The 12,879-nt window shown below is 34.1% G+C and overlaps 1 protein-coding gene across 3 annotated transcripts; it reads right to left on the bottom strand.

Annotated features, from left to right (window-relative positions):
• Positions 1 to 2,299: 2,299 nt before the first annotated feature.
• On the bottom strand, positions 2,300 to 11,111 carry LOC117928983 (vesicle-associated membrane protein 727). Of its 3 annotated transcripts, none has more exons than XM_034849148.1 (6): positions 11,017 to 11,111; positions 10,305 to 10,535; positions 9,659 to 9,860; positions 9,449 to 9,569; positions 2,796 to 2,858; positions 2,544 to 2,687 (listed from the first exon to the last, which is right to left on the bottom strand). In XM_034849148.1, exons 2-6 carry the CDS (start codon positions 10,492 to 10,494, stop codon positions 2,544 to 2,546), a joined length of 720 nt encoding a protein of 239 aa, XP_034705039.1. In that variant the 5' UTR covers positions 10,495 to 10,535; positions 11,017 to 11,111. The 3 variants fall into 3 exon arrangements, with proteins under 3 accessions (XP_034705042.1, XP_034705039.1, XP_034705041.1); XM_034849150.1 differs by lacking the exon at positions 11,017 to 11,111 and adding an exon at positions 10,907 to 11,005; XM_034849151.1 differs by lacking the exon at positions 11,017 to 11,111 and having other exon boundaries at positions 2,300 to 2,687; positions 10,305 to 10,494.
• Between the last annotated feature and the right edge of the window lie 1,768 nt (positions 11,112 to 12,879).

The following is a 12,879-nucleotide window of genomic DNA, read 5'->3' as shown; positions in this document are numbered from 1 at the left end:
ACTCCAACCTCTTTCAAATTCAGTTTTTAAAAATTCTCATTCTCACATTCAATCTCTAAAAGTCTAATCTCCAAACAAACTTTAAAACTCCAAGTTTCTAGTGATCTTCGATATTCCAAATTTTCAATTAAATTTCGAAAATCTAATTTTCTCCCGAATAGTTCCAATTCCGCTCTGGCTTTCAAACAATCTTCTGCTCCTTTTGACTTTAATAAGCAGGAACGAATTTTCCGTAATTCCGAATAATGGAATTTATGGGATTGATTCATGCAATATAAAACGGGCTTTGGTGGGGACCCTACATAAGTGTTTTTTTATAAATTGATTGATTGATTTAATTGCCATGCATGATTGATTTTATTCTGCTCTGTGACATGCTGAAAATTATTCCTTAATTATGCACTAACCACCTCTCTTGATAGCGCATTGATCGTTTGATGCTAAGGTATGCCCCACTCTCACTTCGATCGTTCTTTGTTGAGTGTTTTGATTCTCATATGCGCATGATAGTTTTGGGTATTCATCGTTTTCCTTATTAGATACCATAATTGCTTCATTTTATTAGTAGAGACCCGACTTTAGGGGCTTAGAAGGGTGCTACGGTCTCTACCGTACCTTCCCGATAAGTAATCTGACCCCCAAACCCGATTTGGTTTTTCACAGACCACCTTTTCCAAAACAAGGAGTCACACTTAGGGGGTGTTTGGTACGTCGGAATAGGGAATGAAAATAATATTTTGTTTCATTTCCTATTTCTTAGTGGAATGGAATGAATTTGATGATTCCATTTCTAGCATTTGGATGAACTTAGGAATGCAAGATTGGAATGATTATTTGTTTCCATTCCAATGTTTGATAATAATAGAAATGGAAATGAAAAAGAAATAAATTTACAATAATATCCTTACATATAATTTAAAATATTTTTTTATTTTTACTTTTATTTTTAAAAAATAAAATTTGAGAGGTTTTTTGTTATTAAATAATAAGACTAAAAAATATATATATACTCAATAAATAAAAAATTAACCATAAAAAATCGTATAACCCTAATGCACAAATATTCAATTATTTGATTTTTATTAAAAATTTGAATAATTTATCATGCTTAAGTAGTTATAAAATTATATTTTTCAAAAAAAATTATTTATTATAATATTTAAATTCTCAAAGCTAGCAAATGTTTTTCCTATTTTCAAAAGAGGAAATAAAAGAATTCAAATTTATTCTAATTTTCAACAAATATCATATCCAATAAAATCCATAACCTTAAAAAATTTTAAATATTCGTTTTTTTTTAATCAAAATTTTAAATAATTTGTCATGCAAAAAAAGCTATAGAATTATATTTTACTAAGAAAAAAAAAGAGAAAAAAAAAGATAAGAAGTGGATGATGAATGGATAGACCTTTACAAAGAAGATAAACATTGGGTTTGAAAAACAAGATAAAAGGGTAAAATAATAATTTAGGTTATTTTATATTATCAAATAGGTTTAATGAATCAGAATACCACCTACTTTTAATGAATGCAAATCCGTCTCATAAGTTGAATTTGATTTCTGCCGGAATAATTTTTTATTTCATTTCCGCCTTCTTAACATTTATCCAAACATAGGAATGAGGGAGAAAAGGAATAAGATGTCTATTCCCACTTCCTATTCCCGTGTACCAAACACCCCCTTAGGGTTTTTCTTTCTTATTTTGTTTACCCCTTTAAAAATAAAACAAAAATAAGTGGCGACTCCAAGTCATTTTTTCAAATATTCAATAAAAATCATTTTTCAAATAAAAATCGAGCTCGCCATCGAGTGGGAAACGCATTGAGCCGAAATGCGGGGTCCACAGGATGAAATTTATAAATTACTTTTAAAAGTTAAAAATCACTTCTAGTGTTTATGAGAGAATTTTTCTAAAAACACTAAGGCTATGTTTGGTTCCCAAAAAATTTGAGGGAAAATGTGAGGGAAAGAAAATACAAAGGAAAAGTAGAAAGAAAGAAAAAGTGAAGGAAAATAAAAAAATAGATTAAAAGTTGATAAATTATATTTTTTGTTACTTCAAACTCATTTTATTTATTTTAAGTCATCAATATAAAGATTAAATAATTTAAAAATACATAAGTTTTTAATTAGTTTTAATTATATTTGATTTTCTTTTATATTTTTTATAGGACAACCAAACATGAGAAAATCATTTTCCTTAGCATTTTTTTTCTTTCCTTTGTACTTTCCGGGAACCAAACATAGCCTAAAGAAAACATTCCAATTAAAAACACAAATATATGTGACTCAAACATCTGGAGAAGAGAGTGAAATTTACTCTTTTTGTACAATATATAGCAAGCGTATGGTAGATTAAACCTCTTGATCATCAACAACTGATATATGAATTATCAACGTAGTTTAATCGCAGAGGATGTAACGGGGTGTGGAATTCTACAATCCAGCAAGTCTCCAAATACACAAACTAATAATATTTTGTTTCTTTTTGTACACCAGAAGAAAGTCTTGAAGTATTACTAAATTTCGCCCCCCACGCCCATCAACACTTGAAACCCTTACAGGCTATAAGCCACAGTATTATGATTAGGACAAGGACGATTCCTCCCACCATCAGCTTCAAGCGGAGGTTCTGGAGCCACATCTTTCGCCGCAGTTGCCTTCCCTGCCTCTGGAAACTGTCCGCCTGAATTCAAAGCACGATTTCCCCACATCATCAATCACAAACTTCCCCAAGCTCTCTCTCTCTCTCTCTAAAGATCTTACAGCCATAGCAGAAATAAACAGCACATACCTGGAACTGAAGGTTTTCTGTTTTGTCCACCAGTAGTTCAATCCTCTCTCCGCGATCCAAAACCTGCAACCCCCGAGAAAATAGAAGGTTATTTTTCAAATTAGTTTACAATCACAAACTAAAGATGTCCAATGCCTTGAGGCTCTATACAGCATTACATGAACAGGGAGAGAGGTTTAAAAATAAAAATGAAAAAACATGTTCTGGAAGCTCTAATTTATTTTGTACAAATGGCAATTGACTATTTTCTCTAACCATTTATTTAGCAAATTACCCCACTCCACCAATACAGTGGATCAAAGAGGTCTCTTCATTTGAGCATCACATTCGAAATCTGGTCCTTTAAAACATACAATATAGATAAGCAAACTTGGCTAAACGGTACACACCTCTTAAAAGAGAAACAACAGAAAGGAAACAAAGGAAGGCTCACTATTCAGCCCATTTCCTTTCAAGGATAATGAAAGCCTTACTACTCATTGCATTATTAGCTTAATGCAATGATAGCTCCTCCACTCTAGAAAGCCTTACTACTCATATCTCTCTCTCCATATACAGATGAGGCAAAGGAGAGTAGCTCCCCAAATCAGGTGCTCTCAACTCCTAACAAAACCAACATGACTACCACATCACCTTCACCAAGCCTAAGAGAGGGAACAGAAAATCACACAAATTCCTGAAGGCATTTTATAGTATATATTCATCTTGTTTGCAGACCCAAAATACCAGTTCAGAAGCATCCACCTATCTTCACCAAATGATTAACCATTAAAATTTTGTCCAGGACTGTCATTCACAAATAGATCCACCATAAGGGTATGAGGATGCCATATTTCATTTTCTGCACACCCTCTGCACCCCAGCCTGCCAATTTACCTAAGATTTTGCAAAGAAATTCTATTCTGGAGCTTTTCCAATTTGGGAACTTGCCAACCCTGTCCTTTTCCAGTACACCTCCGAAGAAGGAATATTGTGTGGGACTTGCACCAAGCAGACAAGGTTTATACCAGTCCATATGAACACGAGGACAAGAAGGCAGTCACTGATGTCTTAAATCTTTGGCTTACACCACCCCAAGGGGTGGGGATTTATGAGACTGGGACGGTCATCAACACCAAAGCCTCTCTGGAGAGACAAAGTCTCTACATACAGTTATGCTCCATAGGGGGATCAGACTGCTAGGTGCTTGGGAACTCAACTCAATGAAACTCCCCATTGGGACTTGAACCTGGAACCTCCCACAAACCCTCCCCATCCCTTAACCACTTGAGCCAGGCCTCAAGGGCAACTCAAGTCAATGAAATCTTAACCCCACTAAATGTGGCAAACTAAAAAAATCTTGTCTCACCATTCCAAACTGTCTAGGGCCTTACAGTCACAGGTCAACATGTCTTTGCTCACTGGCTCAAACACCTCTTTTTTTGGGTTCTTGCTACACCTGTAACCAAAACCATGGTGAACACCACCAGTTGAGTCCTCAATCTTGAATGGACATGGCCAATTAGGTTTTCTCACCATGTCCAAAATGGCAACATTTTTAAGCCCATCATTCTTCCCTTACTATTCACCAACGTCAACATCCTATTCTAGGAACAATAATTTTAAATTTCATTTACTTATTTTTCAAGAAAAAGCAAAAAGAAAGACCTGAACTGAGCATGAACCAGTCTCTACAAGAAGAAACTAAGCATGATTAGGGGCTTCAAGCCAAGAGGCCAAGGTAGACCAGGAAATCTGTGAACACACTTCCTTCTCCAAGTATATGCTGAACTCTACCATTCCACGGGCAACAAAAGGTCCCAGCTTATATGTTTAGTTGAGCCCAAAAAGCATGCTAAGGATTAATAATTTTCAGCAAAATGTACCATAAAGCATCACCATTTGAACAGCTGTAGAATCGTTGGTTCAATTTAATAAAATCATGGAGTACCATTCAACCTTTTCATTCATTGAAAACAAAAGCTTCATTGAGCAACAAAAGGGAGAAGGGAACATTCACTGCCAGAACTAAAAGAGAAAGAAAGAAGAAAAATAAAATACAAAAGTCAGTTAAAAATCCCCTCCTAGGTCTACAAGCATCAAAACATTTCTTTGTCCAACTAGTTAGCTCTTCAAATGATCATTAGCGGGGCCAGCTCAAACTCTACCTCCATGGATGAGGAGAGAATAAAATCCAGTAGCATGGAAAAAATCCAGTAACCCCAACCTTCAATTTGCTCCATCCCACCCCACTAACTTCTCTAAAGCCTTCTAAAAGTGTAACAGTGTCCACTTTGAAAGCATTATTCATCCTATCCAGTTATAGGTAACACCAATCTGACATCTCCATGGATTTAAATATTGCCTATAATTCCAATTTTCCTGAATTCCTAAGGGAGCTTCAACCATCCAGTCAAATAGCTTCCACTAAGAAACAAGATTACCTACAAACCAACAAAGCACTCCACATCTTTTGTCCTCAATTCCAACACTCCAAATATTCTTCCGCTTCTCTCTCCTTTCAAACCTTCAACTTTCTAAAAGTAATACCTAAGCTATCCTAAGAAAAAGCTCCTAAGAAATCCTTTACCTTCATCAGAAATAGAAGCCAAGCATCCAGAAACATAATATTGAACAAAGTGAGTCTAACTCCAATTCAAACAATTAGAATCAGGCAATAAGAATTATAGCAATCTGAAAAAAACAAATAAATAAAAATCAATTACTTCACAACATTGCTCCCACCAACTAATACACATATGACACATCTGTTTAGTTTTGGCATGGTATCCTACTTCAAAACACTAACAAATACTAATTCTTTCCAAAACAAATAATACCTTACGGATTTTCCAAACAAATATACTATGGCATTCACTATCAAAGCAATGGCACAAGACCACAATAGGTTTTGACCTTTTTTTTTTTGTAGGTAAATAAAATGAATATAGCATATAAAAAGCGCCAAAGAGAGTGTAATTTATGACCATTTTCACTGATTAGGAACCTGATTAGATGATATTATTTTTGCTAAGTGAAGCAGAAATGTTTAGGATTGTCTCGGCGAAAAAGAATATCCTTTAGGTTTGTAAGTATAGGTGTCTTTACTGAAAAATCTAACCACTTAAAGAAAAAATCCATTATGGCATGAAAATATATGTACAAGGTTTGTCCTGTCTATCAAAATTGATTCAATGTGAGAGAATTTGTAAATCATCCTTCCCTAAGGACAACAAATCTCCTAATTAGATAATTGTGAGACTGAAAAAATGGGTAATGACCAATTATACCAACTTTACGCAGTACACAGTAGCAAGTTGGACAACACAAAAAAAAGTGCCAACCACTGTAACAGTTGTTCATGAATCTTAAGTTTGAGCCATGACCAACAATGTTCCGCAAGTTTTAACCTTTCAATCAATAATAGAAGATTTAAAAATACATGAGAAACCAAATCTAACAAGCAGACAAATAGTCCAAGATATGGTAAAAGGCATATTCCCAGCAGTGACACAAAAACTTGCCCAAAAATTGAATAACCAAAGCAATAAGTAATCAATAAAAAAATTAAACAAATAAATAAAGCATGGCTGCTTGAGAAGGATGAAACATTTACAACTGCAAATCAGAGTCAAGAATGAAAAATCTTGAACAGAATGCAACTAGCAGTGGCACACATGTTGCACATGGAAGTGTTTCGATAAGGACAAATAAAAAATAAGAACTTCACATGGAATCACGATTAAGTAATGGATCCTTGCGCCTTCCCTTCATAACATAAACCAGGTTTGTGCTCCTTAACAATGACAATGACATTACCAGAAATCAAGCCAGGGTGAATTTCCACCATTAAAAAATATCCTTAGGGGCATGACTGGCACCATTCTATTTCTTAAAGAAAAATTTTAACAATTGATCAAATACTTCTCTAGAGAGAAACATTTCATTAGTACCACCCAATATATAGAAATATAAGAATTGCAAGGAACCATCAATTTGACATTCCCTCGTACTAAAAGTTATTGAGATGACACATTCCATCAAATTGCATTGAGAATGAGATCATTTGGCTACCCCTCATAATAAAAGTCACAAAGATGACACAATTTGGTGGTTTCATGATTTTAGCATCCCCGGTTCAAAGGTATTCATTTTCACTACATGGCCAACTATGATGCAATGGAAGTAAACATGATCATAATCAACAAATATTGATTTCCTAAAAAGTTGTATGGATCTCCACCAAACACATCAAACCAGAGCACTTGGAGCCTTAAGTAATTGAAAAAATAAAAATAAAAATTGCAACTATCCAGGTGCCTCATAGGATGCATTGTGCAAGCATTTTGTGCATTATAACTCCCAATATTTGAAAAGTTTCAGCCAAAAATCCACCAAACAGCTTGCAATGCATACTTCCCATCAGTTGCAAACATGTCTTAGAATTTTGATATGTGACAACTCAAAGGATAATTAGGAATCATGCCATATGGCTGCCTGTCCTTTCATATGTTCTCATATCCACACCATCAAACTCATTCAAGCATTTAGACATGAATCCTTACCATCACAAAAAGGCAGCCTGTGCCACAAGGTGCAAGGTGCAGTAATGGAGAAGGAGGGGATTGCTTCCACAGCATGGGGTGGTGACTTGTAGTTTAGTGGGGATTTAAACTGAGTAGTTTACTCTTTTACATTATTTTAATAAATTGTAAGAATGGAGGGTTAATTTTCATTATTTGGTGCAAAAGATACCAAGGATCATACCAAAGACAGGTCCCGGATTAAAAAATGATAGTGGAGTTACATGTATCAAATCTCTTTAAGTTTCCCATTACAAATGGATAAATAATGAACAGACTGCAAATATTACCCACAGACATAGTGAAAATAAATGATACAATAATTTGAGAAACATAATGCCATCAACATAGCAGAGCATTTCACTTATCAGATCAAGCAAATTTTCTATTAAAACCAATATATAAATCCCATGGAACTAATATATAGTGACAAACTACAAGTTTAATTGTTGTTCAGTGCCAATGGTCATAATCTTAAGAGTGACAATGACCATTTCTTAAGTCAGCCCAGAAAGCTCAGAGGAAAGGTAGAATAAGGGTAAGGAGGATCAGACCCTTCTGGATGTGACAGCACTTTGAAAAAAACCAGACCAGAAAATTTTCTGAGGGGGAGGAGTACAAGACAACTGGAACAGACAGCCAAAAAAACATTGCACCAGAATTATAGGGATATCTCTTTTTTGTTCGCTCTAGCTAAAGCAGTCCTTCAAACAAGACTTGCTCTCTCTTATCCCTTTTTATCCTTCGATTGTTTCATGTATAATTCATGTCCACCAGCAAACCACCCCTTTCCTTCACCATTTTTAAGAATAAAGCTTGCTCAATAGTAAAAAATGTTGGCCATTATCTTAAAATTTAAGAACTTTATAAATTTGTTAGATCCTCCCTATATTATTCCGTTTCCATCACAGCATGGAGTCTAAGGTAGCCAACAAGCCAAACGTACAGGTGCAAGTTAAACCAGTTCAATTAGCAATCTGACAGGTACAACTACTTGATATTTCTAATGTTTTGTTCTCTGTTTCAGTCTGCATCTTCAGATCTTATTTTATGAAGTTATTTAAAAGAAGCATGAAAACTTATATTCTCTAGATTTTGTACAAACTTGATAAAGCACAATCACAAAAACCAGGATGAAAGCCGAAGGCCTCGTATGAAGTATCATTGATGTAGGACAACCCTAGGATAGTTGCCTACACTCAAGGGTAGGTGGGCTAGGGTTTTATTTTTAGGGTGTAAGGAGAGGAACAAGGAATAAACTTTATGGTAGAGAAAATTATAAGATAAGAAATAGAGAGAAAGAAAAAACAATGAAGAAGAGATGGAAAACCTTAGAGTCTCACTAAGGCCTTCTAGGAGTCTCACCTAGAAGAAAATCAATGGAGTCTCACCATTGAGGATTGCAACCTTGCAATGAAAGAAAGTATAATATTATTCATCAAAATTCATTCCTTTGATTTACATTGATTAGCCTATTTATAGGCTTCTCTAAGAAATCCAAAGTCTACTAGGACTCTAATAACCTATTCTACTAGGACTCTAATAATCTATCATGACTAAAATTCTAATTATATTATAACTCAACTAGCTAATCCTAAGTAGACTCCAACAAATACCAATCCCTATTCAATTCTAATTAATATTAATCCTACTTAAAGTTTACTTAGATCTTCCCTTTCTTCCTTGAATAAATTTTAAAAGGCTTTCCCCCATCAATCATGGAGACAGAAGAAAAACTATTCGATAATAACTAAGAAGCTTATTGCCCTCCACTTGATGTACTAGCTTCCCATGGAAACTCATATTCTACAGAGACCTTCATTGCCATATAGAATAAGCAAGACTACCCATGATTCAAGCATAACTAACTTACTAATTTGCTTACTCCCCTTCCCTACACCTGCAGGTAAGCCACTAACATGCTTAATTGAATGTTTAGTCGAAACTTCAAATTACAACACAATGTAGGCCAAATTAGAAATTTATTCACTGCCCACCTTGGTCAAAGAAAGACTAAAAATTAAAAAATTGCCTTTTTATATTAATCACATGTTAATAACCCATACATCTCACCAAGAACATGAAACATACCTTCTCAATGTTGTCCATCATTATCCCCTTGACCTCTGTTATCTGAGCTTTCAATTTAGATAGCTTACTTATTTCTTCTGGATGGTTCATACAATACTGCATGTGCTCCTTAAGCTTTGGCCTGTTAAACACAGTAGAACATTGAAAAACATCAAAATTCAAGCTTCATCAAGGTTATGTCCAAAAAAGGAAATTAAAAGATATACACACCCAAACTCTCTGTCAAGATTGTATGCAATGCTAAATCTGTCTTCAAATAAGTCATCATCATCATCATCTTCATCAGCAAGTGGGTGTGGACCATCACTTCTAATACTCCCACCATAGCGCTGTTTGAAATCATCCTTCACACGGTCAAGAAACACAAATGGTGCACCCCTCCCAGCTGACTCATCCGCAACAACAAGAAAAACTGCAGAGCCAACAAGCACCTTCAACCTGATTCATTGTACAAAACATAACACACCATTTGGTTGGCCTTTTCTTAGGCGTGTTTTGAGAAGCAAAAGAGAAACAAGCCCACCTTATTTTTGTTTTTTCAGTTTGTTTGCACGTGAAAGGAAAATCAAGCTTGGGTGAGTTATTTTGTCAAAAAGAACAGTTTAACATGTCAAAGACAAGCCAAATATTTTCCTTATAACATTTCATTTCAATTAAAATCTTGTTCTCCTCACTCTTTTTCTCTCCCAGTGAAGTACTGGGAAAGTCCATTCTGAAATCTCATCTCCCAATTCAAGTTTTTTACCCTTTTTTTTTTTTTTGCTTCTCCAAACACATAAAAAAAGAAAAGTGATATTGAAGTGCTAACCAAACAGCATCCATAACTACAGTAGCAGCAGAGATCAAGAACTAATACCGAATCCACTGTCAATGAGGAAGTTGAAGGTGTGCCCATCACACGAGTATGTGTACTTGCTGCTGTTGGAAGGTAGCTTCTGTAAGCATTGAACAGCAATGGTACTGAAGTTCCCAGAGAAAGAAGTGTGCTCCGCAAGCACAACCGTCCCTTTTGCCACAAAGCTATATATTAAGCCTTTCTGACTCATCCCTCAAAAATTTTTCACTAAGCCTTTAATGCAACAGTAACCTATAACAAAATTAGAAATCATAAACTTGAGCAACTTCAATTGAACCGAACAAATATTCAAATATTCATCAAAGCCGAGAAGAACATTATATCCAAAATACAAACCCAAATTTCAAAAAGCTAAAAATAAATAAATAAATAAATAATTAAAAAAATAACTTAACAATGCAAACAGAGATTCAACAATACACCAAACAAGGAATACAGATTTGCCGCAAATAAACCAAACAATCCCATATTCACTCAAAACCCACGCCTAGATCTGAACAACAAAGAGGAAAATCCAAGAACTAAACGTAACGAAGAAAACAAGTTCTCACGGCAGCGAACTAAACCCTAATTCCGAAATTGAAGAAAAATAAGATGCAAACCGTTGATTTGAAGATGAAATGAATTGGGTAGAAGATCAAGAACAAGATGAATCGACTATTGTTGGTAGAAATCTAAATAGAGAGATAATTGTAGAGAGAGAAAGGGAAACCTGAAGCTGTTGCTTCGCCTGTAAGACTTGGAAGAGTCTGAATTTGGATGTAGCGAAGTGATGAAGGACGTGGAATTGAAATTTGTATTAGTTTTGGTTTATTTTTATCAACCCAACTGACCTCCCACGTGTCATAAACGCATTCCAATATGAATTTTTTAAAACAGTTTCCGTTGCCAATATCAATTTATAAATTGTGCGACATCTTGGGCCATGTTTTTAAATTAAATATAAAAAAAAAACGTTTTTGATATTTCTTTTTTCAGAAAATAAGAGTGTTTCATAAGCTATTTAATAGTAAAAACAACAAGAAACTCATTTGAATAATATAGATGATGCTTAGATATATTTTTTATTTTTTATTTTAAAATTAAAAAAAATTATAGAAATTTCTATTAAAAAAATATAGGAACTTGGAGAAAAGGTTTATAAAGAATTTTTATTTAAATTCTATACGAGAAATTAAAAAAATACTTTTTCAAAATTTAAAAAAAAATTAAAAATTAATAAATATACAAGATAAATTTCCATTTTTATATGAGTTTTTATATTTTATATAAGAAAATTATTAGGGAATTTATGTAACCATACATAGGGAGCAAAAATTTTACTTTTGAGAATTTTACTTTTTACTTTTGAAAGTCGGTGAATTTTGAGGAAAATAAATGTCTTTTCATACACTGTAATAATGATGCCCTTCCCAAGTCATGGATTGATTTTGGACACCCACTTGGAGAAGCCACATGAGCACCGTCCAAGTCAACTGACCACTTAAACTGAAGACATAGTTCATGTACATGTCACCATCCAATTAGACACTCCATACGAATTGATTTTTTAAAAAATATTTGCCAAAATATAACAAAACGAATAGTGAGATTTACCCTCAAATGCCTTCTTCTCTCTTCAACCAAACCTTAACTCCAAAAACTCATGTTCTTTCTTCTTTGTTCACATGCACAACCCATTTAAACCTCGTATGATCCATAAAAAATCCATTTGGCTCTGTAATCCTGTGCACCCATTTTGCTTATCTTGAGCACCATCGACGACTTCGGAGTTGGGATTTTCAGTACACTATTGGCACCTACCCTCGTGTTCGCCTCACCTTTTCCAAGATCCTTTCCTCCCTCCACCTCTAATAGTAGATTCTCCCATGGAATCCTATATTTTTCATAAAGATTTGTACATCTTTTATATTTTTCATTTTTGGGTTTTTTTGTTTGATTCAAATTTTATTAGCTACAAAAATGGAGAAAGATTGGTGCATTTAGCTTATTTGCTTTATTTTATGATCGGTTTGTATTTTCTTACAAGTGCTTCCTTTGATTTTATTTGCTTTATTGGTGCAAGTGCTTCCTTTGTTTTTTAGCATCGAGATTATATAGTTTGTTGTTGTTTTTTGTTGATGGTTGGGTTGAATCGGTTGAAGCATGGGAATAGGCTTGGATATCAAATGATGCTTATTCCTCACTAATAATCTCCAATTCTAACTCGATTCAATAATTTAATGTTGCCTTGCTTTTATGTTGAATTTCAACTATTTAAGTTGTATTTATATGTTTATTTAATGGGTTGATGTTGGTGATCCAAAATAGTAGGTTGAGTGATTTTTTATAGTTGTTAATTGGTGAATTTAATGCATGGGATAACAATTCATATTTAGTCATGAGTAGATGACTATAAATTTCAAAAAATACTCTTGTTAGTTTGATTGAGAGTAAAGTTTGAATAATTTTCTTCATAAATGTTTTGAAATTTTAATGAGTGAGGGTTGGATTGACGAAGAAAATAAAACAATCGTAGTAAAGCAAACTTGAATTTATGTGAGAATTAGGCAAAATAGTAGTGAAGCCTTAGGAG

Source organism: Vitis riparia, chromosome 13 (genome assembly GCF_004353265.1).
Source record: "Vitis riparia cultivar Riparia Gloire de Montpellier isolate 1030 chromosome 13, EGFV_Vit.rip_1.0, whole genome shotgun sequence".
In the NCBI taxonomy this organism is placed as follows: Eukaryota; Viridiplantae; Streptophyta; class Magnoliopsida; order Vitales; family Vitaceae; genus Vitis; species Vitis riparia.
Note: the sequence above shows the minus strand (reverse complement) of the source record. Positions and strands in the feature narration are given on the sequence as shown.

What these genes read in the sequence shown, in the direction of transcription:
- LOC117928983 (XM_034849148.1), bottom strand. Translation starts at nt 10,494, where the DNA reads ATGAGTCAGAAAGGCTTAATATATAGCTTTGTGGCAAAAGGGACGGTT. An exon ending in AATCTTGACAGAGAGTTTGG is followed by an intron (nt 9,570 to 9,658) that starts GTGTGTATATCT and finishes TGTGTTTAACAG; the next exon opens with GCCAAAGCTTAAGGAGCACA. An exon ending in CAGAAAACCTTCAGTTCCAG is followed by an intron (nt 2,688 to 2,795) that starts GTATGTGCTGTT and finishes CTTTGAATTCAG; the next exon opens with GCGGACAGTTTCCAGAGGCA.